Raw genomic sequence first — 25,138 nt, forward strand, 5'->3', positions numbered from 1 at the left:
GGAGACAGCTATGTTACACCAGGGCTCCATGGACCTTAGATTGACAAGGCTGCTGGCTTTTGTATTTATAAACACTTATTTATTGCGGATAAAGGGAGGATTTCTATTCCCATTTGTGAATGGCAGGAGCCACTGTCTGACTGTCTGGGCATACCAGGAAGTTGCAACCTCCTAAGCCAGCAAAAGGGTGGGTGTGGTAGTTTGAATGCAATTGGCTCTCATAAGCTTATAGGAGTGGCACTATTGGGAGGCGTGGCTTTACTGCAATAAGCGTGGCCTTGTTGGGGGAAGTGTGTTACTGTGGGTGAGCTTTGAGGTCTCACATATGCTTAAGCCACGCCCAGTGTAGCACAATTAATAAAAACCCAGAGACAGATATTGGAGCTCAAGATGGAGATCAGAAAAGTAAGGCAGCCAAGCCACTAGAGAGGTCTTGCCTCTACCAAGGTTCAGACAAACAAGGTGGAAATCCTGGCTCTAGGAATCCCCAGATTGAGACTGAGACCTGTTTCCTCCCATTTTATATTCCTCTCTAGTGCTGGGATTAAAGGCATGCACCACCACTGCCTGGCCTCTATGGCAACTAGTGTGGCTGCTGGGATTAAAGGTGTGTGCAACCACTGCCTGGCCTGTGTGGCTGATTGGTGTGGCTGCTTTGCACTGATCTTCAGGCAAGCTTTATTTATTAAAACACAAATAATATACCACTATATTTCGATATTCTAGGCCTGTAGGCAAAAGACAGAAGCTCCAACAATGCAGAGAAACTTTGGGTGACTGTCCAGGCAGTCAGTTGTTTCTGTCATTCTCACGATTTTTGGAAGTTGCTTGCTCGCACGTCTTGCTACTCAGTTAATGGTATTTCCTTCTTGGATCTCTTAGGGAGATGAAGACTAGAGAGTTATAGTTTTCCTTGATTACCAGACGCAGAAAGCAAGTTATGATAGAAAGTAAATTAGGTACAAGACTTTGGACTTGCCAGGACAGGATAGATATGGAGTATTTTCTTTGAATTTGTCAAATGCAAATGGACTAGACTTATTGCTTGTATATATTGTTTATAGTTATTGTGCTTACTGTATATAGTTTTTTCATACTAGTTATAGCCTTCTTTTTTTAGACAAGAGGGGAAAATAGTGATATTTTATTTATGTTTTAAAAAATAAAGTTTGCCTAAAGATCAGAAGGGCAAAGCTAAAACACTAGAGGCAGGCAGTGGGGGCACACACCTTTAATCCCAGGATTTGGGAGACAGAGGCAGAGGGGTCTCTGTGAGTTCAAGGCCACCCTGGGCTACACAAGATCAATGAAGAAACAGATCCAGGTGGTGGTGACTCACACCTTTAATCCCAGCACTAAAGGGAACATAAAATGGAGGAGAGAGAGGCTTAGTCTGCTTAGCCTGTGGTCGCCCAGCCTGGTAGAGGAAAGACTTCTATAGTGTCTTGGCTGCTTTGCTTTTCTGGTTTTCAGGCTGAATCCCAGTTTCTGGGTTTTTATTATTTGTGCTACAGTGCTTGCACACACCTTTAATCTCAGCAGCCACGCTGGTTAGCTATAGAGGCTGGCAGTGGCGGTGCACGCCTTCAATCCCAGTCCTCCAGAGGAATATAAGACGGGAGGAGACAGCTCTCAGTCAGTCTCATTCTGAGGTTCCTGGAGGCAGGATTGCCATTTCACTTTGAGGTAGAGGTAAGAGCCAGTGGCTGTTTTGCTTTTCTGATCTTCAGGTTGAGCCCCAATATCTGTTTCTGGGTTTTTATTAATCATGCTACAGCCCAGTGTCCCAGTTCACTTCCTGTTGCCTGCAAGTCAAGATGTAGGACCCTCAGCTACTTCTCCAGCACCACGTCTGCCTGCATGCCGCCATGTTGATAATGGACTGCACCTCTGTAGGACCCTCGGCTACTTCTCCAGCACCATGTCTGCCTGCAGACAACCACGTCTGCCTGCATGCCACCATGTTGATAATGGACTGAACCTCTGAAACTGCAAACCAACTGAATTAAATGTTTTCCTTTGTAAGAGTCACTGTGGTCATGGTGTCTCTTCATGGCCATAGAAACCCTAACTAAGACAGTGGGGGGAGTAACTATCCATAGTGTCTTACTGAGGCAGGCAAGGGACCCCCTACTAACATATGGGTTCACCTCCAGGGTCTAACCAACTTGGGGTTCTTATCCTCAGCACTGAAAAGTCTGGCCTGGACTGTTCCTTGCTGCAGGTGTCACTGTGTGCCCTACATGACGCTTGGAAGTGTCCTTGCTACATACAAGTAGCAGAACCAGCTGGTTTCCTTAGTCAGTGCTCATGTGGGCTGGGGAGGTGGGTGTATCAGCAAGATACTTGTGCAGGATTGGGGGTCTGAGTTCAGATTCCCCACACCCAAGTAAGAAAAGCAAAAAGCCATTGTTCAGGTGCACATATGTAACATGCAAGCGCACACCTGTAACGTGCGGGCGCACACCTGTAACGTGCGGGCGCACACCTGTAACGTGCGGGCGCACATCTGTAATGTGCAGGTGCACATATGTAACATGCAAGCGCACACCTGTAACGTGCGGGCGCACACCTGTAATGTGCAGGTGCACATCTGTAATCCCAGCACTGAGAAACTGACTTGTTTCAGCTTGGGAGAGAGAACCAACTTGGTCAGACAGCAGTGTAAACTAGAAGGCAGGCAGAGTCACTGCCTCCTAGACTCTTCGAACCAAAACAAACAAATAAATGAAAGAAATCACACATGCAGACAAGTTTCATTAGGTGACTTTTACTGCTCGGTCGTGGTCGTTTCTTTTGACAGTGATTCTTGGCCGAGTGTGTGAGACACGAAGGCATAACCCCGAGAAGCCGTCAGAGATAGTATCCTTTCTGTCCTCATTTTCTTAAACCATCAAAATATTTCATTTATAAAAATTAATCTAAATATAAATATTGACACTAAAGATCAAAATCACTGGATGACAAAATAATTTTCTGGAACTATAGCATGTTTATGGTTTAAATAGTAAATTAAATAAATCTTTGTACTTATTTGGCACAAGGAAACCTTTATAAAAGTACAGATGCCATAGAACAGGCTTTTTCTTCATTATTATTATTTTTTTTTTTGCAAGGCTTACAGAGTACACACTTTTTTTTTTTTCCCAAAAGAAAACTGAGTATCTTAACACTGTTAGCACAAAGGCAGCCTTGTGCCTCCTAAGGAAACGTCCTGTTTGGAAATCAGATCTTTCTGTTGTGTTTCTCAATTTTGTTTCAGTGTGAACCACACCCACAGGATAGAATGCCACAGGTTACCATGTCCATGGAGACCTTTCTCTGGCGTGACACACACAGCCCCAGGAACATTCTGGAAACGTGAGACCCCCCAGCAGCAATGGCACACACAGTGCAAGGGCACTTAAGTCAAGCCTGGGGATGCACAGGACAACACGGAGGTGAAAACAGAGCTGGGCTTTTGGGGGCGGGGGCATTCCAGTTAGAACCAGCTCACATACATAGCTTCAGCAAGTTCAATGGTCTGACCTTTGGTTGTGGATTCTGGAAAACCCATATGCCTACCAGAAAGGGACATTAGACTAAAGTGAGAACATTGTGTCCTCCAGAGCCAGTACCTAATGGTCACCCATCGCCTTGCTCACTGCTTAGCATCCCTCCTTTGCCCCTCCCCCTACTCCATGATTCAGAATATCCCGGAAGCCAACATTAAAAACAGGGTGCAAGCAGCGAGTGAGCCCAGCGGAGTGTAAGTTCCGTCTGTGTGCACAAATACATGTTAGGTACCCGTGCATATAGGCCAGCCTCGCCCCTGAAACAGGCTGTGAACGCGCAGCCTGCATCACCTCTTGCAACCCTCGCAGTTGGCACTAACCTTTCTCTAAGGCAATTTCCTAACCACCTTCCTCGTTGCTGCTGAATCTGAATCTCGCTGAATTCAGTGATGTACATTGGAGAATGGAACACTTTTCTTATGTGGTTCTATTTTGCAATCGTTCATTTACCCAAATCTCATTTCCATGTCAGCCGTGACCAAGCCGTACCGCACTGACTCCGAACGGTGTCCTGAAAGTTAGACTAATAATGATATTCCTTAGGCCCCTCCCCCTGAGTAAATCCATGCAAGAACCCCAAATTCAAAAGGAGACATGGTTTCAAAGACACAAAGGTATGGCCTGGGTGGATCTGAGCTTTTCATTTTGTGGATGCTGGTTACCAAGCAATGGGAAGAACAGGGATGGAGGTGGGGGTGGGGGCTGGGAGCTTAGCTGGAGGTGGCTGAGCATTCCCCAATGAGATTGTTTCTAGTGTCCCCTGCTCTTAGCATCTGTTAGGGGATGATAAGCAAGAGTAATCATGGGTAATAGCCCCTTCCTCCCTTCCTTCCCCGAATCTCCTCCTCTCCAAAAGTTTTCCACTGGATGAACTGTTGATGGGGATGAAGAGATTAAAACACACACAGGGATGGTGAAGACAACACACAGGAGGCAAAGTAGGCAGACACAATGCATCTCTTGAACACAGAGCTCTGCTATTGGAAGCCAGCGTCTGGACATTCGGGTCTCAGATTCCCCTGGGAGCCTAAGGCAGAGAGCGGGCGAGACCTCAGTGTTGCAGACTGAGACAGCCTTCTGGGTGAGGTATCAAGACAGCCCTGTGCAGTAGCGCACTGTGCACCCTGTGCACCCTGTGCAGTAGCGCACTGCGGCCCCCCCGGGCCCTCGCCTCAGTGGAAATCTACACAGTACTCGATGGCTGTTGGGTCAAGGCACTGTCGTGTACGGCCGGAGGCAGTGGGTCACTGGCTGTGGAGTTCCGTGGTTAGTTCATCACAGCCGACTCCAGAACAGGCTCCTGAATGAAGCAAGATGGACACACCGTCACCAGCTATCTGGCACCATGGTCACAGGGGATGGCTGGACACTTTCTTCCTCCCAGGGTTTGCTGAGGGGCTGTTTGCAAACTGACTCTTAGGAAGCTGACTTTCTGTCAAGGACTTAGATATTTCCTGTGATGCACAGTTGGATAGTTAAGCATCTTAACCAACACCTAATGCTCACATTACTCAGTTCTCCAATTGGAGAGGCGACAAGGGAACTCTTAACTCACCAACCATAACCCACCACCAAGACAGGCTCCAAACTCGCCTACTTCAGCCAAATGAAAATATGAAAACACTCTCCTCCGGCTATCTCTGAGCTTGTTTTCTCTCTCTCTCTCTCTCTCTCTCTCTCTCTCCCCCATTTCCACCCTCTCTCTCTTTTGTTTTTTTAGGACACGGTTTCCTCTGTGTAGCCCTGGCTGTCCTGGAAATCACTTTGTAGACCAGGCTGGCCTCAAACTTACAAAGATTCGCCTGCCTCTGCCTCCCAAGTGCTGGGATTAAAGACATGCACCACCACCTCCCTGCTGTCTAAGTACTTCTTGTTTTGAAATCTACTTTGTCTGAAAGTATTTCTGCCCTACTTTAGTTTTTTTGTTTAGTACGTATGCTCTTTTTTCTCTTTTTTTAAAATAAAAGAAGACTATGTGTATCCGTATTTTGTCTGAATGTCTGTCTGTGTACCACATGTGTTCCTACTGGTGGAGGCCAATAGAGGGCATCAGACCTCCTGGAACTGGAGTTACAGAGGGTCGGGAACCACATGGGAGCTGGGATCCAAACTCAGGTCCACTGAAAGAGCAGCCAGAGCACTTAACCCCTGGACCATCTCTCTGGCATTCCTTGCTTTGATTTTTTTCAGCTGTTTCCTGTAATTTTAAGGTGATTGATATACTTATTTACTCATTTTTGAGGTGCTGGGGATCTAATTTAGGGCCCCAGCATGCTGAGCAACATCATCAGTTCTCTAAGATGTCCCTACAAATGACCTACTAAGAAGAATGACACGGGCACACAGCATCCCTCAGAGTGGGAAGGCCTCACCTTCAACCAGCTCTGTGGGGCTGAAGGTGGCAGGGTCCTGTGTTCGAATGCTACTTTTCCAACTGGTGGCGCTGTGGAAGGCTGGATCACGTGGGTCACACTGAGGGCTTATAAACACCTTCCTTTCTGCCTGGCCTTCCTCGCGCCGCTTTCTGACTCTGAATGTGAGCAAACCACCTCAGGCTCCCCCCACCGCGGGCAGGTTGTGTGCCACAGGCACCACTATGCCTTCCCAGACATGAAATGGAGCAAAAGCAAATCCTGGCTCTTTAGTTGCTTCCGGGCAGGTATTTAGTCATGGCGACAGGATAAGCAGCTCTATAGGCCCTTCCAACCTGTGTATGTTCTGCTGCTGTGAAGCTGATTGAATCATCTCATTTATGACCGACTTCTTCCCTGACTCTGCTGACCTGTGTTGAGTGCAATAAGGCTTTAATTCTCTGTCCTGGAACTCACTCTGTAGACCAGGCTGGCCTTGAACTCACAGAGATCCGCCTGCCTCTGCCTGCTGGGTGCTGGAATGAAAGGTTTACATCACTACCACCTGGCTTAATTTTTTAAAGAAAGCTTTTTGAAGTTATGGCCAGTAGCAAGATGACTGAACTTTGGAAGGTCATGGGTTACAGCTGACCTCTGAAGGAAAGGCAATGAGGGCCGAGGTTCCTTGTGGCCATCGAGACAGTAAAATGAGGTTCAAAGGCTAGATCTCATATATGCCATCCTCTGCGGCTTCTGCACTCAGAGTGAACCAGGAGGGTGACGATGAGGAAGAGAGAGGCAGAGGGTGCCCACACAGCAGCAGGTGGGTGTGTGCCTCCAGCCATTCCACACAGGGTCTGCCAGCAGCAAGGCATGGATTATGGACATGCCTGGGTCCAATGAACTGCTCTGTTTTCTGAACTCCTAGCACACACGGTACTGAGAACTGTCTTGAGACAGTGTCTTGCAGGCCTGGTGCTCACTGTGTAGCCCAGGCAGGTGCTGAGTTTGCAGCAATCCTCTCTATCCAGCCTCCTTATGTTGAGATTGTATCTGCAAGCCACCATAACCCAGCCGCAAGTCTTGTTACACACACACACACACACACACACACACACTCAAATGCTTACGTAAGACTGGACTGTAGGCAAACTTGTAAAGTGTTTTTTTAGTTAGAATTGATGGGGGGCCTAGCCCATTGTGGGTAGTACTATGCCCTGGGCCAGTGGTCCTGGGTTTCATAAGAAAGCTGGCTGAGCGCCAATAAGCAGTACTCCATTCATGGGCTCTGCATCAGTTCCTGCCTCCAGGTTCCTGCCTCCAGGTTCCTGCCTCCAGGTTCCTGCCTTTGTTTCCCTCATGGACTGTGACTCAAAATCTGTGAACCACACAGACCCTTTTCTCCCAGGTTGCTTTAGGTCATGGTGTTTCATCACAGCAATAATAGACCTCTGACACTCCATGCGCCATATTTCTCAGCCACACTGCCTTGCTGTGTAACTGTGACTCACCAGAACCTCATCATGAAGCCCTGACTGGCTCCAAACTTGCAGCAATCCTCCTGCCGTAGCCTCCCTAATGATGAGATTACAGACATGAGCCACCCTGCCTAGATGCAAATGTTTTTCTAGCAAATACTCCCTTAGCCCTTCCTGTGTGATCCCAGAGTCTGTGACATTATCCTCTGTCCTGTCCTTTGTCACGTTTGGGGGCAGCTGCTGATTCTACTTAGGAAAAGGCATTTGTGGCTCACAGAAATTTCAGATGCATACGGGCCATCTCAGAGTAAACCCTCTTACACAGCCAGCAGACCCGGCACACTTTCACATCTCTCCCATGTAGCTGGTTCCTGAGAGGAACTAGACAGACAACAGAGATGACAGACTCAGGCTAAAGAGGCCAGCAGTGCCAGACAGGGTGGCACTCACCTCCCCCAAATGACAGAAAGGCTGCCTCTTGGAGCTCTGCTGGGGGCAACTGTGGAAGGAAGGGATGAGGGGACTGTTGTGTGACCTGACGGACCCAGGAAAGGAGGAACCATCACGTGGCGCGATGGGGCCAGAGATGATATTTACCACCAAGTCCTTGGGGTCGCCTTCCCTTTCCGAGGGCCTGCTTGTGGAGGAGCCTTGTAGAAGGAAGTTGCGGTTAAATGTTTTAATGGGGGTCACAGAAGATGCTTCAATTTTTTCAGCTAAAAAGGAAACAAACAATGAGAATTAGGAGCAGGTAGATGGCTCGGTGTGGGAGAGCTGGCTTCATTTCCCCAAGGAGTAGCTCATCACTAGTTAAAGCACCCTGACACTCTGCCCTCACCCTCGCACTTCCTGGTATCTCCTCACAAACATCCTCCCATGCGTCCATGTACCAGGGTTTGCTTCTGGGGGCCCCAAGTCAATACAGGTAAGAACGCTGAAGAGATGGCCCAGTCAGCACGGCTCACTGTGCCTGAGGTTGGATCCCAGCACCCACGTAAAATAGCTTGTGACCCAGGTACTGCAGGAGGCAGAGGCAGGGGCACTGCTGGGGGTTACTGGTCACCAGCCTAGCTCTACACACTCATTTATATGCAAACTCAGACATGCTCACACTAAACAGATCTCAAATTCACATATGTGCACATACAAAACACACATGTACCCTCACGCTCAAACACAGTTACTTATGCGTACACACATTCAAACACGCAAACGTGAACAGTGAACATACATTCAGATGCCCACTCACAAACATAGCCACATCCCCAAACTCAAATTCACACACGCTCATAAACACACTCTTAAACACATGCACACACTCAAAACACGCAGAAATGCATTCACACTGACATACTTTCTCAGCCTCCTACTCAAACAGGCAGGGACTCCACCATTGACACACTCACACGGTACTCCTGCACACACACCAACAATTCACACTTATGCACACGCTGTTGCACACCAAGTCCGTCCCCACACACATACCACACACGCATACACCCGACTCACACCCAGATACCTCCACACTCAAGTGGCCAACGCTAACACACTCTACTCTCTTATACAGTTACTCACACAACTCACGCTCACAAAGACACACTCAGAAAAATAAGCACACACTAAGACTCTCACGTACTAACACACTCCTTCACCCTCACACATACACACACACGTTCAGAATGCATGCGTGCATACACTCACACACGCCAACACTCTCGTCTGTGCATGTGCGCCTGTATCCCCAGCAGGCTACACACACACTTCATACCCACTCACACCCCATACACACTTTCACACATACACTAAGATAATCACACACACAGAGACACAATCACACACATTCTCTCTCCATACGCACATTTCCACACACTCGTACTCCCATACAAAGACACACATGTGCTCACACACTTCATATACTCTCCCATGGACACAACAACACACACACATCCACACTCATCTATAACACACACAACAACACACACATCTACACTCATCTATAACCTCACACTCGTGTACATACCCACACTCAGCTGCACACTGAGCCCCACACCCTCACGTGTACATCCACATTCAGCCACAGACCTTCACATTCATACACGCACACACACACACACACACACACACACACATATCACCCTCATACACATACTCACAAACACACGCTCACCTCCTCATACTCTCGGACACACATGGTTGCTCACATGGGCACACTGACACACACCATCACTCTCACACCCACTTATGCTCACTTATACACACCCATCCTCATGCACACCTATCACACACTCACAAGCAAGGCAGATTAGAACACTCCTTGGGGGGAGGGCACACTGGGTCACACACGGAAGGCTCTGAGCTCTTCCAGGGACTCAAGTGTGTTTTTTAAGTGCAACTTACGTTTCACAGGCGGAGCGGGCAGTTTCCTCCTCTGCTGCCTCGATGTGTCTATAGTTTGTACCTACAAACAAGCGCAGCCTTCAGTAAAGCGCCGCAGAGACAGCATCCAGAATGCTCCAGACCATGAACCTAAGGGAGGAGGGAAGGACAGACGCACCTGGCTCCTTTGCTTCTGATCCCGGCGTCTAGTGAGACGCACGCAGGGTGCTATGTTCAAGCCAGCGATGGTCAGGGCTGAAATCCGGCTCTCGATGTCAGAAATCTTCACGCAGCGGGAAGATACACAAAGGAAGAAAGACTCCTGGTTAAGGCGTTATGAACTCACAAAGAACGAGCCTTCTTTGATGAAAGCTCACTCACACATTCAATTTTGTTTTTCTTTTTGAGAAAAAGTCTCCCGCATCCCAGGCTAGCCTGGAACTTTCTATGTAGTTGAGGATGACCTCCTGCCTCCACCTCCTTCCTAAGAGCTCCTCCTTCCTAAGTGCTGGAGGGACAGGTGTGGGCCACAACACCTGGTCTTTTCAGTCATTCAGCTTCTACCAATCATTTGATCTATCTAGAGCTGTAAGGAAAAGACGAAACACAAGAAATGTATAAATTCAAGTTTCCAATTCTACAGCTCTGGAGCATGTCAACAGCCCTATTGGAGTAGGCACAGGGAGAAATCGAAGGCCTGGAGCACTGTGGGAATGCTGGCCTGGAACCACCTAGGTCTCAGTGACCAGGGCATCCTCTAGGGCTAGGATAAGGGTTTAACTTGTTCTGCAGAGGTACTGGAACCTTGGTCCTCAGGAAGGCCTGCTGAGGTAATTAAAAACTTGAAAAAGTGAGACCTCCGTGGTGTAGCAGTGGCGTGAGTGTTTTGGGAGTAACTAGCTGCTTTCTGATTGGACTTAAGGCCTGCTCCACGGGATGGAACTCAGGCCTAGTTCTGTAAGCCCGGACAAATACCAGTGGCTAGGGAGGTCATGGGCCCCAGGGCAGAACTCAATATTATTTTGCTAAATGGACGTGGCTCCGAACTGACTTCTAAATACTCATCTTTACAGCCATAGTTTAACACAGCTTCCATATCCCATTGAAGAAGCTTCTCTTTGCGCGGTCAGTGGCTAATAGGCTGACCACACCCTCGCTCAGGACTCCGCCCACACCCTCGCTCAGGACTCCGCCCACACCCTCGCTCAGGGACACCGCCCACACCCTCGCTCAGGACTCCGCCCACACCCTCGCTCAGGACTCCGCCCACACCCTCGCTCAGGACTCCGCCCACACCCTCGCTCAGGACTCCGCCCACACCCTCGCTCAGGACACCGCCCACACCCTCGCTCAGGACTCCGCCCACACCCTCGCTCAGGGACACCGCCCACACCCTCGCTCAGGACTCCGCCCACACCCTCGCTCAGGACTCCGCCCACACCCTCGCTCAGGACTCCGCCCACACCCTCGCTCAGGACTCCGCCCACACCCTCGCTCAGGACTCCGCCCACACCCTCGCTCAGGGACTCCGCCCACACCCTCGCTCAGGACTCCGCCCACACCCTCGCTCAGGACTCCGCCCACACCCTCGCTCAGGACTCCGCCCACACCCTCGCTCAGGACTCCGCCCACACCCTCGCTCAGGACTCCGTCCACACCCTCGCTCAGGACTCCGCCCACACCCTCGCTCAGGACTCCGTCCACACCCTCGCTCAGGACTCCCTCCACACCCTCGCTCAGGACTCCCTCCACACCCTCGCTCAGGGACATCGCCCACACCCTCGCTCAGGGACACTGCCCACACCTTCGCTCAGGACTCCGCCCACACCTTCGCTCAGGGACACCGCCCACACCCTCGCTCAGGGACTCCGCCCACACCCTCGCTCAGGACTCCGCCCACACCCTCGCTCAGGACTCCGCCCACACCCTCACTCCAGACACTGCCCACACCCTCGCTCAGGGACATTGGGGAAGAGGGGGTGAAAGGAGTTTTAGAGAGATCTCCGGCTTGCTTGTTTTATGAGACAGCATCTCTCACTGACTTGGAACAAGACAATTTAGCCAGCAAGCCTCAGGGATCCGCCTGTCTCTACCTCCTTTGAGGCAGTGGGATTACAAGAACATTCCACCATGCAGGGCATTTCCTTCATATTTTTTAAAATGTGGGATCTGGGGATGGGAACCGGGCTCTCATGTTTGCCGGGCAAGTACTTTACCAATTGTGCTATGCCGTCTCCTCAGACCTGGCTGGGATGTAGTGTTACGATGTAAGGACAAAACCAGGTGGTGCTGGTGACGCCTTAATTCTAGCACTTGGGAGGCAGAGGCAGGCAGATCTCTGAGTTCAAGGCCAGCCTGGCCTACAGAGTTTCAGGACAGCCAGGGCTGCATAGAGAAACCCTGTCTCGACAAACAAACAAAAAATACAGCAGTGATGCCAGGGATTTGTATTGAACTCCTGTTTCTCTCCTCTTAAAAATTATTTATGTATTTATAAAGTGTACCTGGGACACACATGCCATGGCACTTGTGTAAGTCCGAGGACAGCCTGGTGGAATTGTTTCTCTGGAGAGACTCGGGTTTCCAGGCTTGTGTGTTTAGTGCCCTTCTCTGCTGAGCCATGTGACTGCTTCTTAGTCTAGAGAAACATATGGACCTCCCACCTTTTTCTTTACTTATGTATCTTGAGCCAGCATCGTATGTAGCCCAGGCTAGTCCTAAAGTTGCTCTGCAAACAAGGATGACTTTGAACTCCCAATCTTAATCCTCCTCAATGCTGGCATTACCACCTTGCCTAGTAGTGGCTCCTATAGTACAGTTTATGGGCAGTGGACTGATCGTGGGTCCTTTATAAAGGAAATAAAATGGTATGCGTTTCTGAGAGAGTGATCACAGATCCCAGTTAGAGTCAGTGCTAAGAAGCATTTTCAGAATGCAGGGGACGAGCTCTCAGTGGAGACTGCTGTGTCTAAGATCCCGTCCTCAGGCATGGCCTGGGAGGTGTGCACCACCTGTTCATTCCTTTATGTAGCCCCTCAAAAAGATTTCTTCGTTCACATATACATATGTACGTACTTTGTGTGGGTCTGTACACGTGCACAGGTGCCCACAAACTTTAGAAGAGGGAACCGAATCCCCTGGAGCTGGCGTTCCAGGCAGTTGTGAGCATCTGACGTGGGTATTGGGACCAGAACTCAGATCCTCTGCAAGAGCAGCAGTGTTCTTAGCTGCCAAACCCTCTCTCTAGCTCTGCCTCTGTTAGGTCAGGAGTCACTTCCTGTAGGCCAGACAGCTGTGACCTGGCTCTCATGTGACTGTGAGTCCCTGCTGGGGAACCATCAGGGAGCAGCCCACAGTAGGAAAGGGGTGGCCTTGGGATGAAATGGGAGGAGAGCAGCAGAAAGTGTGCATGAGTGTGTGTGTGTGTGTGTGTGTGCATGTGTGTGTGTGTGTGTGTGCGTGTGTGTGTGCAAGTTTGTTCACTCACACACATGCACACATACACGTGGATGCCAGGGGTGGACATTGCTCTCCACCTTATATTTTCAGAGAGTATCTCACTGAGCACAGAACTTGTGGATCTGACTAGATTGGCCAGCCAGCAAACCTCAAGGATGCTCACACCTCTGTCTCCCCAGCACTGAGATTACAGGTACCTGTCACCTTGCCTGGCTTTCTGTGTGGGGGTTGGGATCATAAGCCCTCAGGTTTTTGTGGCAAGCACTTTCTGGGTGAACCATCTCCTCAGCCATCAGCGTAAGTCTTTTTTTTTTTTTTAGATTTATTTATTTATTATGTATGCAATGGTCTGCCTGCATGTATGCCTGCAGACAGAAGTTGGCCCCAGATCTTATTACCGGTGGTTGTGAGCCACATATGGTTGCTGGGAATTGAACTCAGGACCTCTGGAAGAGCAGTCAATGCTCTTAACCACTGAGCCATCTCTCCAGCCCCCAGCGTAAGTCTTAAAGGAAATCTAAGATCGATAATATAGATTGAGGCTCTGCTACGGGAGGAAGGAGAAACCTTTCTATTTTAGGAAAAGGGTGGGGGGCTGCAGAGGTGGAGCACTGACTAAGAGCACTTGCTGCTCCTGCAGAGGGCCTGGGCTTTGCTTCCCAGCACCCACATGGTGGTTCACAGTCACCCATAATTGCAGTTCCCAGGGATCCAATGACTTCTCCTGACCAAGCATGCACATGGCGCACACACATACATGCAGGAAAAATACACACAAAGTTAAAGACAGAAAAGGTTTGCTAGAGTCCTTTGCTATAAGCAGACGCCTCTATGCTCGCCCGCAGGAGCTGATGGCAGGCATCATGACTCTGAAATGTGTCTACAAGGTGGGAGCGAGGAGGGGCTCACCTGGAGCTCAGCATGGTGTACCTGTGCAGCAGCTGCAGCCACCTGGTCCTCCAGATCCGCTAGCTCCATCTCACCCGTGCTGCTGTGGATGCAGCGGGCAGCATCCTCCAGCTCGCTCAGCTGTCCCTCCAGCCCATACACGGTGCCCGCTGCCAGGTACACCTGCAGAGACAGCGTAGTTCTGAGCCCAGAGGACTGGGGATGGCAGAGATGGGATCTCCCCCGTATCAATGCTCTTCACCCTTAGATGAGGGCAGGAAGCCTTTGACATCTCCCCTCTCCTCCGAGCACAGGGAAAGTTGGTTTAGAAAATGGAACAGCAGTCTCAGTGTGAACTGTGAACTGTGAATCTGTCCAGGGACTTACAACAGGGAATGTCAAGTGGAAATAAACTCAGTATGGGAACATTTTGGAATTATTTACGTGAAACAGACAAACATGACTGGAAATTGGCAGTGTTGGTGACAATGATGACATGCCCGGGATCACTCATTTTACTAGGAACAAGAGGAAGGCATGATGGGGAAACTATCAACCAATCACATCTAATTAGGGTGTGGCTACCTGGGGTAGAAATCCAGGTGCACCACTCTCTCTCTTGTGCGGCACCTGCCGGACCTGTTGGATTTCCAACCTCCCACTCTTCTAGCGTGAATTTCCCCTTTTCAACTACTAAAATATAACTGTTGTTCTTGATCTAGTCTGGTTATTTATTGTACCGACCTAACTCGTCAACAAAGGCACACCTTCACCCAAGGGCTTATCTATCCCCAAACTGCAATTTATCTTTTCGACTCCATTATCTGCTAATGTTATGTTTTAAAAAGCTGTTTTTATCACAGCCAAGACAAAGCAATAGGAAATAGATCTGAGCCCTCAGTCTGGTTGGAGTGGCCATGTTTTTACTTTGTCTTTTCTGAAAATCTGCTTTCTGGGCACTGGGGGGAAGGGAGCACAGAGGTTTGCTACTGAGCACAGTTGAATCAGATCTTACCACCAAAGTGATGGGGCTTGAGGGGCTGGAGGAGGGCCATGGTAGTGGTAATGTGTTTACCGGGCCAGGAACTAAGGCAAGAGATTCATGACTTATTTTTTAAAATTCCATTTATTTGTTTGTGGGTTTGGGTATGTGTTAGACGGATGGTGTGTGTGTGTGTGTGTGTGTGTGTGTGTGTGTGTGGTGTGTGTGGTGTGTGTGTGGTGTGTGCTTGTGCCAGAGGACAGCCTGCAGGAGTCAGTTCTCTCCTTCCACCACGTGAGTCCTGGGGATTGAACTCAGGTCATCAGACTTGGTGGCCTCTTCACCCACTGAGTCATCCCTCTTCACCCGCTGAGTCATCCCTCTTCACCCGCTGAGTCATCCCTCTTCACCCGCTGAGTCATCCCTCTTCACCCGCTGAGTCATCCCTCTTCACCCGCTGAGTCATCCCTCTTCACCCGCTGAGTCATCCCTCTTCACCCGCTGAGTCATCTTGTTGGACCATGACTTAACTCTTTGAATGTCCAGGTGACTCTAAAGATGGATACCATTATAAGCACCATGCTAAATATGAGAATGTTTCATGTCTTCCCTGGTCTCACAGCTGGGATGAGGAGGAGCCTGGATGTGAACTGGGGAAGGCTGGTGCAGTTCCTACGCCTTTCCTGTCTCTGCTCTGTGGCGTTGTGAATCTTAATCTCTGTTGGGATATTATCAAGTCCCACACTTCAGCACTCGGATCCGGGGTCTGGCTGTCATACATGGCTTGGGCAGTGGCTCAGTTTCAGGTTCGCTATAACAGAAGTCAGCATGTCCCTCCACAAAGGGTTTTCTACCTTGATAAAACGCAGCCCTCTTGAAAGCCACCTGAACCACCTGCTTAAAGAGGTCCCACACTGGGAGAGAACAGTGGCTACTTTATCTGCGTCCTCTTCAAACTGGTCACTGATACCTGTGACATTCCTTCCCCTGCAGGCTGCTATTCAGTGAGTCTTCCTCAGAAAGCTTCAGGAGGTGGGAACAGGTGCTCATCAAGGATGGGCTCTGATCAAATTCCCAGGAGAAAGAATACTATGTAGATTTCTTTATTGCAAGATTCTGGGAATAGTGTGAATATGAGTGTGTGTGTGTGTGTGTGTGTGTGTGTGTGTGTGTGTGTGAGAGAGAGAGAGAGAGAGAGAGAGAATGTGTGTGTGTGAGAGAGAGAGAGAGAGACAGAGAGAGAGAGACAGAGAGAGAGAGAGAGACAGAGAGAGAATGTGTGTGTGTGGACATGTGTGTTTCTGTGTTTCATAGGGGGGTCAGAGAACAATCTTGCTGTCATTCCTGTTTCCTTCTTGGTTTTTGGGACAGTGTCACTCATTACTCATTGGCCAGTAAATCCCAGACATATTTGCTTCTGCCTGCCCAGTACTGGGGATTGAACTCAGGTCCTGACATTTGCAAGGCAAGCACTTACGATGGGCCAGCTTACTCCATTTTAAGATTAGAAGCCATCTTGTTACAAGGTCAAAATAAGTTCATTTCTATTTTCTCTCTCGACCCATCTTCTGGAATGTAACATGCTGTACACCCCGTGGAATTCGACTCAATCCTTGACTATATCCTGACCTTCACTCTGATATGATAAGATGCTTTGTCAAGTAATATTGAGGTGTTCAGCCAAGTTCCTACATAACGAAAATTCCTCTGAAAAATCCCCCAACCTTGGGAACCCCCTAGGCTTGCAGTTTGGGGCTATAAAAACCCCACTCCTTCTATGTTTGGGGCTGACAGATTAAATGCTAAAATTAGGGGGAGGCAGTCACCAGACTGGCTTTATTGTACATATATAATAAGGCTTGATATAAATTTAGTTAATTTGGGTGGTGGTCTTTACTCTCAGTCCATGGGATGAACACTTACCCCACTGAGCTATCGCCTAGACCTACCATCGCCTCAGCCCCACTGTCACCCCAATATCACCCCAGCCCCACCGTCGCCCCACCCCACCATCACCCTGACATCACCATCACCCCAATATCACCCCAGCCCCACCGTCGCCCTATCCCCACCATTGCCCAGGCCTCACTTCTAGGTGTCTCTTATGTATAAATTTCAATTTTCACAGAAAGAACAGAATGCCCAAATGCATTGGTACCCCATAGCACCTTGCTGGGCTCGGCTTCTATAAAATATACCTCAGAGGACCAGTAGATGGCAGTATGTTTTTTCTTGTTCATGAAGCGCAGTTACCTAAGTAACCACAGCCACTGCCATGAGTTTGGGGGCCACCTCCTCTCCAGAGCTTTGGAGTGGCAAGAAAATGGGTGGGACCGATGTCCTCTGCTCTGTCCTGCATTCAGTGTCAGAGTTGGGCATCCCTAGTGTTCCTGCTACCACTGGCTGTAAAGTACATGGACAAGAAGAACTGAGACTAAAAGGAAATTGGGATAGATAGGGGTGTGTGTGTGTGTGTGTGTGTGTGTGTGTGTATGTGTGTGTCTGTCTATCTCTCCGTGTTTCTGTGTGCATGTGTGTCTCTGTGTGTGTGTGGTGCATGTGTGTATCTGTGTGTGTGTGCTGGAATCATAAGTTAGCACAAGTTGCCACTGTCTCACAGAAATGCAGATGAGCCAGGTCCTCAGACGGGCGTGGGAGGGGACAGAGCTGACTCAGCTGTTCCACACACTCCATGGGTAAAATCATGAGGTGGCTCACCCTATTGCTCCCAGGACAGGACCGATGGCTGTGCTAGCTGCTCCCTGCTGATCCTTTCGGGTCCATGTCTAGCCTTCATGATTTTACCCATGGAGTGGTCTAGACTTTAGGGGAGACACGAGCAGAGCCCGTAGAGCTAATGCAGCAGGGGTCATAGAACTCTACATCTCCCTGGCTCTCCTCCAACAGGACGAGTGAACACACCATCGATGAAAGCAGGCGACTGGACACTGAGTGATGTTTCTGTGCTCTATCTTGTGGGTTCTCTGCAGCCTTAGGTGCATCTCCAAGGGTGAATATTAAAAATGGAACGTTCTCTTTTATCTGAGAGTCCTGGGCACCATGGCAAAGGTGAGGAACAAAACGCACTTTTTTGTAGTGCAGACCAAGAAAAGTCACGATTTAATAAACCAGCTGCAGTCAGGGGCCAGAGCCAACGCTGCCATCTCCTGCTGCACGGCTGACCACCATCCTGGGGACTGCAGGGCAGAACCCCTTTCCCACCTGCCTGTGATCTGCTGGATTAGAGAGATGGGAGAAGATTCTTTCCCACTCTTACTTCACATCTTAGAGAACTCAAAGGAGCAAGGGAACCCTCTCTCCTGAAGAGAACAGTGAAAAGCTGGAAGGGTGGAGTTGAGGGGGGAGGCAGGCAGTTAATTCTGGGGAATGGACAGAGCTGGGCTGAAGGAGGGAGCAGCTGACTGCAGACCCAGCCTGGAAACCACACATATATCTACACTGGAGCATCTGACATCCTGCATCAGTGCATACATGGATGTGTCTTGAATTAAAAATACTAATGAGCCCTCCCCATCCCAACAAAATAACAACTTAATCCATTCTATGCCGTGGAAACGCACATGGGCCATGGAGTTTTCAATACGGTTTTAGAAGAAAGAAAGGTGTGTTGTCTTTGTTCTAAATACAATGAGAGAAAACTGACTATTGTCAGTGTGTGTGCGCGTGTGTGCGTGTGTACATGTACATGTGTGTGCATGTGTGTATATATATGTGTGTATATGTGTGTATGTATGTGTGCCTGAGTGTGTGTGTACATGCTCATTCAAGAGAGCAGCCTGGGGTGTTACTTCTCAGGTATCATATGCCTTGTATTCTGAAACAGGCTCTCTGGTCTGGAACCTACCCAGTGGGGCTTACTGACGAGCAAGCCCCAGGTGCCCGCCTGTCTCTGCCTCACCAGCACCGGTTACATCATGCACACGTCTGGTTCTCCTATGTGAATTCTGGGTATCGAACTCAGGTCTTCATGCTTGTGTAGTAGACATGCTACCCACAGAGATACCCCCAGCCCAGAACTGAGGCTCTCTCACAGCTACCCCCATCCCAGAAGTGGAAGTTCTTTATCTGGATCCACTGGTCACTTTTTTGTTTGTGATCAGTTTTCCACGTACTTGCCTCAACAAAGATTCTTGGTGGCCCAAACCTTAGTGCCGGCTCAGCACCATCTCCCAGACTCACCTGTGAAGCTTCTAGACCAAGTGTTATCTAAAGAATTTTGCCCATCACTTTGGCCGGAACCCACCCCTGCTAGAAGATCGCACCTATCTCATTAGGGTTCTTACTTTCCACCTGTTCCCAAATGATGCTTGCACCACCCTGGCCTGTCTTTGACGGGAATCTGGTAAGGTTTGCTTGATCACCCCAAGTTTCCTATCTCCTCACCCCTGTTACAGAACATTTGTTTAACTATGCGAAGATGTGTTGCGTTTGTTTGACTATGTAAAGATGTGTTGCTGCTTTTACCTTGCCTGCCTAAGGCACCTGATTGGTCTAATAAAAAGCTGAATGGCCAATAGTGAGAGAGGAGGTATAGGTGGGACTTCTGGACAGGGAGGGAAAGTAGGAAGAGAAAAAGAGACGTCAGGGGCCAGGCCAGACACAGAAAACGCAGGAAAGTAGAACATACACAATGAAAGAAACATTAAAAGCCCCAAGGCGAAATGTATATGAAGAGAAACAGGTCAAATGAAGTTAAAGAGCTAGTGGGGAAAGTCTAAGCTAAGACTGAACATTCATAATCAATAATTAGTCTCTGTGTCTTTATTTGGGAGTTGGTTGGTGGCTCCCCGCCCCAGCACACGACCCTGTTGCCACGGTCCCTACCTATCCCAATGCCCTGAAGAAAGCCTCACTGTACTCAAGCACCTACCACCGAATGTTTTTTTCTTTTTCCACTTCTGTGTCTTTGTGTGTGCACGTTTGCGTGTGTGTGTGAATGAACGTGTAGGTGGAAGTCCAAGGCTGATGTCAGCAATTGTCCCTCCATCTTTCTTCTGCCTTGTTCACTGAGGCAGGGTCTCTTAACCAAACCCAGAATTTGTCAAGATAGCTAACAGTGCTGGCCAGCTTACTCTGGGGACCCCCCCATCTCTGCCTTCTGAATTACAGGCCGGGATTATGTGTATGCCACTATGTCTACCTAGCATTTTTGTGGATTTCTGGGAATCTAAACTCCTCACACTTGTGTGACAAACACTTTAGCCACTGAGCCAGCTGCCCAGCCTCTAATTCTTTTCTTTAGCTCCTCCCAATCTCCAAGGCCTCGCTAGGCACTGACTCCCTTTGAAGACGCAGAAGGACGGAAGCATTGAGCATTGGCTGGCTGTAGAGAAGTCTGGGTCCTGGGTGCAGCTTCCTCCTGGGAGCTTTCTGCAGCATCAGGCTGAAGCTGCTCTGAGGTCAAAGTCACGCTTAGCTTCTTGCCTCTTCCCTTCCCTACACTACCCCTGCACCATCTTCCCTGAGGAGAGGAGGAAGTCCATAACCACACTGAACTAGCGTCTCACCAGGTCTCCTAACTCCTCACACAGAAGCCACCCTTGGGGTCATGCTGCAGAGGCTGTCTCCCTACTAAAGCCATTGCTAACAACTCAAGGCACACATGGCTTCCTCTTCAGCTCTGCTCCCCATCGCTCTTTCTCACAGTTGTGTACTTGGTTCCTGATTTCCTCCTCACTTCCAGGAAGTCCTGCCTCAGCCTTTCCCCAAGGGCACACTAGGCAGGAGGGGATGGTTCACGCCCTCGCACATCTGAGAGAAGCTACTATTCTCCCTCCTTCACGTGTGCACACCCCTCACCAGACACATTCACACCCTCTTACGTTTTCTTCCAAGGAAGTCAGCTGCTTGTCCAGTCTCACTTGGTCTGTCCCAAGAGGAAACATCCCCATGTCTCTGTCAGTTGGGACTGGGGGGATCTCAAAGGGCCCTGCAGACTCTGCGATCAGCTCCTCAGTAGCGTTGATGACCTTCAGGACTTCTGTGGAGATGTTGCAGAGAGAAACAGCAGAACACTTCTGTTTGGTTCAATAACAGAAGGGGACAGAAGACAAGAACAGCACATTAACAAGGACACAGAAATCCTACTTTATCTTGGCACCCATCATGAGGTCAAGTCTGTGATAATACACATACATGCTCACACGTGTGCATACGTGCGTGCACATGAATGTGCACACAGACACACAGACACACACACACCTGCTGAAAGGGTAAGATGTTAAGGAACTGAGAAGACATAGCTCAGTGGTTAAGAGTCCTGGTGGCTCTTACAGGGGACCAGAGCTCAATGTCCAGCACCCACATGGTGGCTCACAACCATCTGTAAAATTTCAGGGGACCCAATGCCCTCTTCTGACTTCTCTGGGCACAGGTGAAACATTCACACACATTAAATAGAATGAATCTAAAAAATTAAAAAACCCTACACAGCACCAGGGAGCCCAGAGGAGTGCTGGCCTGACTTGGCTTTGATTTGGTCACTCACGACGAAGACTCTGGGCTGACAGGGATGGCCGAGGAAGCAGAGCTCAAGGGGAAGCTATCTGTGTCTTGTCTTTAGGATCAATGACTTTATTTCCTAGATGATCTTATTTTCTCAATATCACTTTATTCAACCACGTGAAATAGCATCTACGGTGTGGACCTGAGGGTGGCTTTCTGTATGAAGAGTTAGGAGACCTGGTGAGACTCTAGTTTTGTCTATTATGGGTCCTTAGCCAGGCCATTCCGCAGGTCTAGAATTTTCTGTAGTCATCCATACAATGAGAATACTGACAAAAAACCTCTTCTGAGGCTCGGTAGGTGCTGTGTGTCAGCTCACACATCAACCTCAAGCCGGTCTCCAGTGTTCTCCCTTTCAGAGTAGACAGGAAGCAACGTTCCCTAGCTTCCCTTGCAGCTAGGGGGTGACACATCACTGAGTCTGAGGAGGAAGCCAACTGCTGTGGGGTAATCCTCTGGTACACTGTAAAGATTTGTCACTCAAATTGGTTTAATAAAATGTTAATTGGCCAGTAGCCAGGCAGGAAGTATAGGCGGGGCGACCAAATAAGGATGATGGGAAGAAGTCAGGAGTCACCAGGAGGAGGAGGAGATGAACGAGCCATGCTAATAAAGGTACTGCCACGTGACAAAGCGTAAATAGAAATAGGGATTAATTTAAGTGTAAGAGTTAGCTAGTAACAAGCCTGAGCATTTATAAATAATATTAAGTTGAGCATTTATAAATAATATTAAGCCTCCAATTTAGTTATTTGGGAAGTGGCTGTGGGCTCCTCAGACCAGGGAGGCAGGCCCCACAGACGCTTAAGGTCACTGGAATAACAGTCAGAATAAAAATGGCGACAAATGTGTACCAAAACCCAACCTTTTAGCAACCAAAGAAATAGAATGGCATAGAAATGAAACCATGAGAGCATTATGGGACCAGCATAACTCATGATTCCCCTGAGGGATGTAAACGGAATCCCAGCATGCCTTAGCTTAGGTGAGGCTGGTGATCACATGGCTGACTCACCATGAGATGTGTCTGATCAGAGGCACACACTCCAATGTCACCTGAGAGCCCCCAGGACCAATGATGTCACCTCTGAGAGCCCCCAGGACTGATGATGTCACCTCTGAGAGCCCAAGTGTTTGCTCCTATGATCCAGACTACATTGCAACCCCACAGAAATATCAAACCCACCATGTGTGGCACACAACTCATGTGGCAGAGAAGCTCACACACAGGATGCAGAGGGCACCTGCAGGGAGAGCCCTCAGCAGAACCACAGTGGCACAGGGACAGGAGGACCGGAGGCTTTGAGGCCTCTCGCTTTGTGGACACAATGCTTTCCGACTCACCCATGGCTGACAGCGAGGCTGATCTGTGATAGCCACATAGTGAGACCTCAGAGATGGGTCAGGTAATGAACATCTGTCCTACACGTGTAAAGGTCCAAGTTCTTAAAAAAAAAGCCAGGTGTGGAGATGTGTATCTGTAACCCTTTCTAGGGAGGTAGAGACAGGCAGATCCTCGGGGCTCTCTGGCCAGCCAGTCCAGCCTAATGGGCAAGCCCCAGGCCTAGCTAGGATCTGAAAACACAGACACACACATGAGAGAGAGAGAGAGACAGAGACAAAGGTATGCAGAGAGAGAGAGAGAAAGAAACTGAGCATATAGCAACCTGAAGAGAAACAGTTTTGTTCTTGGGATCAGATATTTCTATGTATTAGCAATCTTTGCAGATAAAGACCTTGCTAACATCATTTCATAGAGAAAGAGGAAAGAACAGCTTGTTTCCAAAGAGGGAGCACCTGAGACAGAATTCAGAACACTCTAGTAGACACGTAGGGAGCATCTGAGACAGAATTCAGAACACTCTAGTAGACACGTAGGGAGCACCTGAGACAGAATTCAGAACACTCTAGTAGACGCGATGCATCCAGCCTTCAGCCGTCAACTTACATGGCTGGTATTTTCATCGCGCCCTTAAAGATGAAGGTGCAGAAGGAATGTGAGCCTAGAAACCTTGGTCCCCAAGGCCTGTGTCCTTCCCACCATCCCACCACTCCGGCATCCATGGGTAGAGGTCCCTGGACCCAGTGTTTGCAGAAAGTGATGCTGAAATACGGTCTCGGGGGCAGGGTTGGAGAGACAGCTCATCTCTCATCAGTTAGGAACACTCACTGCTGAGCACCAGCCCCTGACTGGTGCTTCCTAACTGCCTGTAACACCTGCGGGATCCAACACCCTCTTCTGGCCTCCATGGTCACCAGCACATATATGGTGTGCTTACATACACGTAGTCACTCACACACATAAAAACTAACTCAAAAAATCCCGAGGGGCAATCAGGTCAGTGAGTAAAAGGGTCTTTAGGAAGGGCACCCTGTCATTCTTCTACCTCCACCAACAAGTGTCACTCAGCGTGTTGCCAAGGCCAGGGTGAGACCGAGTCACACAACACGGCTGACAGCTATCCAGGGATGCACTCCTGGCCTGAGCCCACCAGGGCAGCACGGCACACACTCACCACAGTGAGGGAGAATGCACACCACAGCAGAACCTAGACCCACAGTCTGCCTGCCATTTTCTGTCCCGAATTACAGATGCTGTCTTGGTTTCATGAAAAGTTTTTAATTAACAGAGCAACAAGCAAGGAAACAAGTCCCCAAATGCCTGAATTTCATGGCTTTGTCTCCTTTTCAAAGGTAAGAAAAACACCTCATATGTCCCCGCAAATTGCTAAGAGAATGTGTGTTTCGGTTCTCATGAACATAAGGCCCTTGGCAGTACCTCCAAAAACCCATCAAAATACATCCCCCACTGACTCACAACTCTGAAGAGACTCATGAAAGACGGAGGTACAGAACTGTGCGAGGAAGTTGGGACCTGATCTTAATAAATTAGCGTATGTAATAAGCAGATACAACCACACATACCAGATATCAGAGGAGAGCCGGCCTCTAGGAAGGACTGAGGGGTGTGTGCAGGTATGCGTGTGTGTGTGTGTGTGTGTGTGTGTGTGTGCACGTGAGTGCAGGTGCCATGGAGTCCACAGGAGGGCATCAGATCCCTTGGAGCTTGAATCATAGGCAGCTGTGAGCTACCAAATGTGTGTGCTGGGAACAAACTCAGGTCTTTGCAGGAGCAGCACACATGCACTCTGGACCGCTGAGCCCCTCTCCAGCTCCCAGTTTGCCCAATTTGCTCTTTTTACAGGGTCCCTACCGCCCTGAAACTGAGAGGTAGGCTCCGCTGGCTGGCCAGTGACCTCAGAGATCTGTTGTCTCCACCTCCCCAGGGGTGGGGTGGCAAGCATGTGTTGCCATGCCTGGCTTTTTATGTGGGTCTTAGGGATTGAATTTGGATCCCTATGTCCTCTGGGTGGGTCCAGTGTTGCTTGATTTATGACACCCCTTGAAGGCACATCAGGACATGGTCAGAGTGATGGGGGCAACCATTGCTGGGCTGTTATCCTTGACCCAGCCATCTTGAGCGGGCAGGAACTTCTTCCCTGGTCCAGGAGTTGACTGTGGCCA

At 49.2% G+C, this 25,138-nt stretch overlaps 1 protein-coding gene across 2 annotated transcripts in view; it reads right to left on the reverse strand.

Moving 5' to 3' along the window:
- Nucleotides 1–2,754: 2,754 nt before the first annotated feature.
- LOC121464327 (myosin VIIA and Rab interacting protein) overlaps nt 2,755–25,138 on the reverse strand; it is a 191,941-nt gene continuing 169,557 nt past the window's right edge. For both annotated transcript variants that reach the window (XM_041677220.1, XM_041677222.1), the window contains 6 exons: nt 20,932–21,126; nt 14,128–14,289; nt 9,938–10,042; nt 9,781–9,841; nt 7,981–8,099; nt 2,755–4,854 (listed from right to left, as the gene is read on the reverse strand). In XM_041677220.1, the coding sequence (XP_041533154.1) occupies nt 4,822–4,854; nt 7,981–8,099; nt 9,781–9,841; nt 9,938–10,042; nt 14,128–14,289; nt 20,932–21,126 (675 nt within the window). In that variant the 3' untranslated portion in view covers nt 2,755–4,821. The remainder of the gene's footprint in view (nt 4,855–7,980; nt 8,100–9,780; nt 9,842–9,937; nt 10,043–14,127; nt 14,290–20,931; nt 21,127–25,138) is intronic.

This window comes from Microtus oregoni, unplaced genomic scaffold, assembly GCF_018167655.1.
Source record: "Microtus oregoni isolate MIOR12 unplaced genomic scaffold, Mior012 000028F_ref0000031, whole genome shotgun sequence".
NCBI lineage: Eukaryota > Metazoa > Chordata > Mammalia > Rodentia > Cricetidae > Microtus > Microtus oregoni.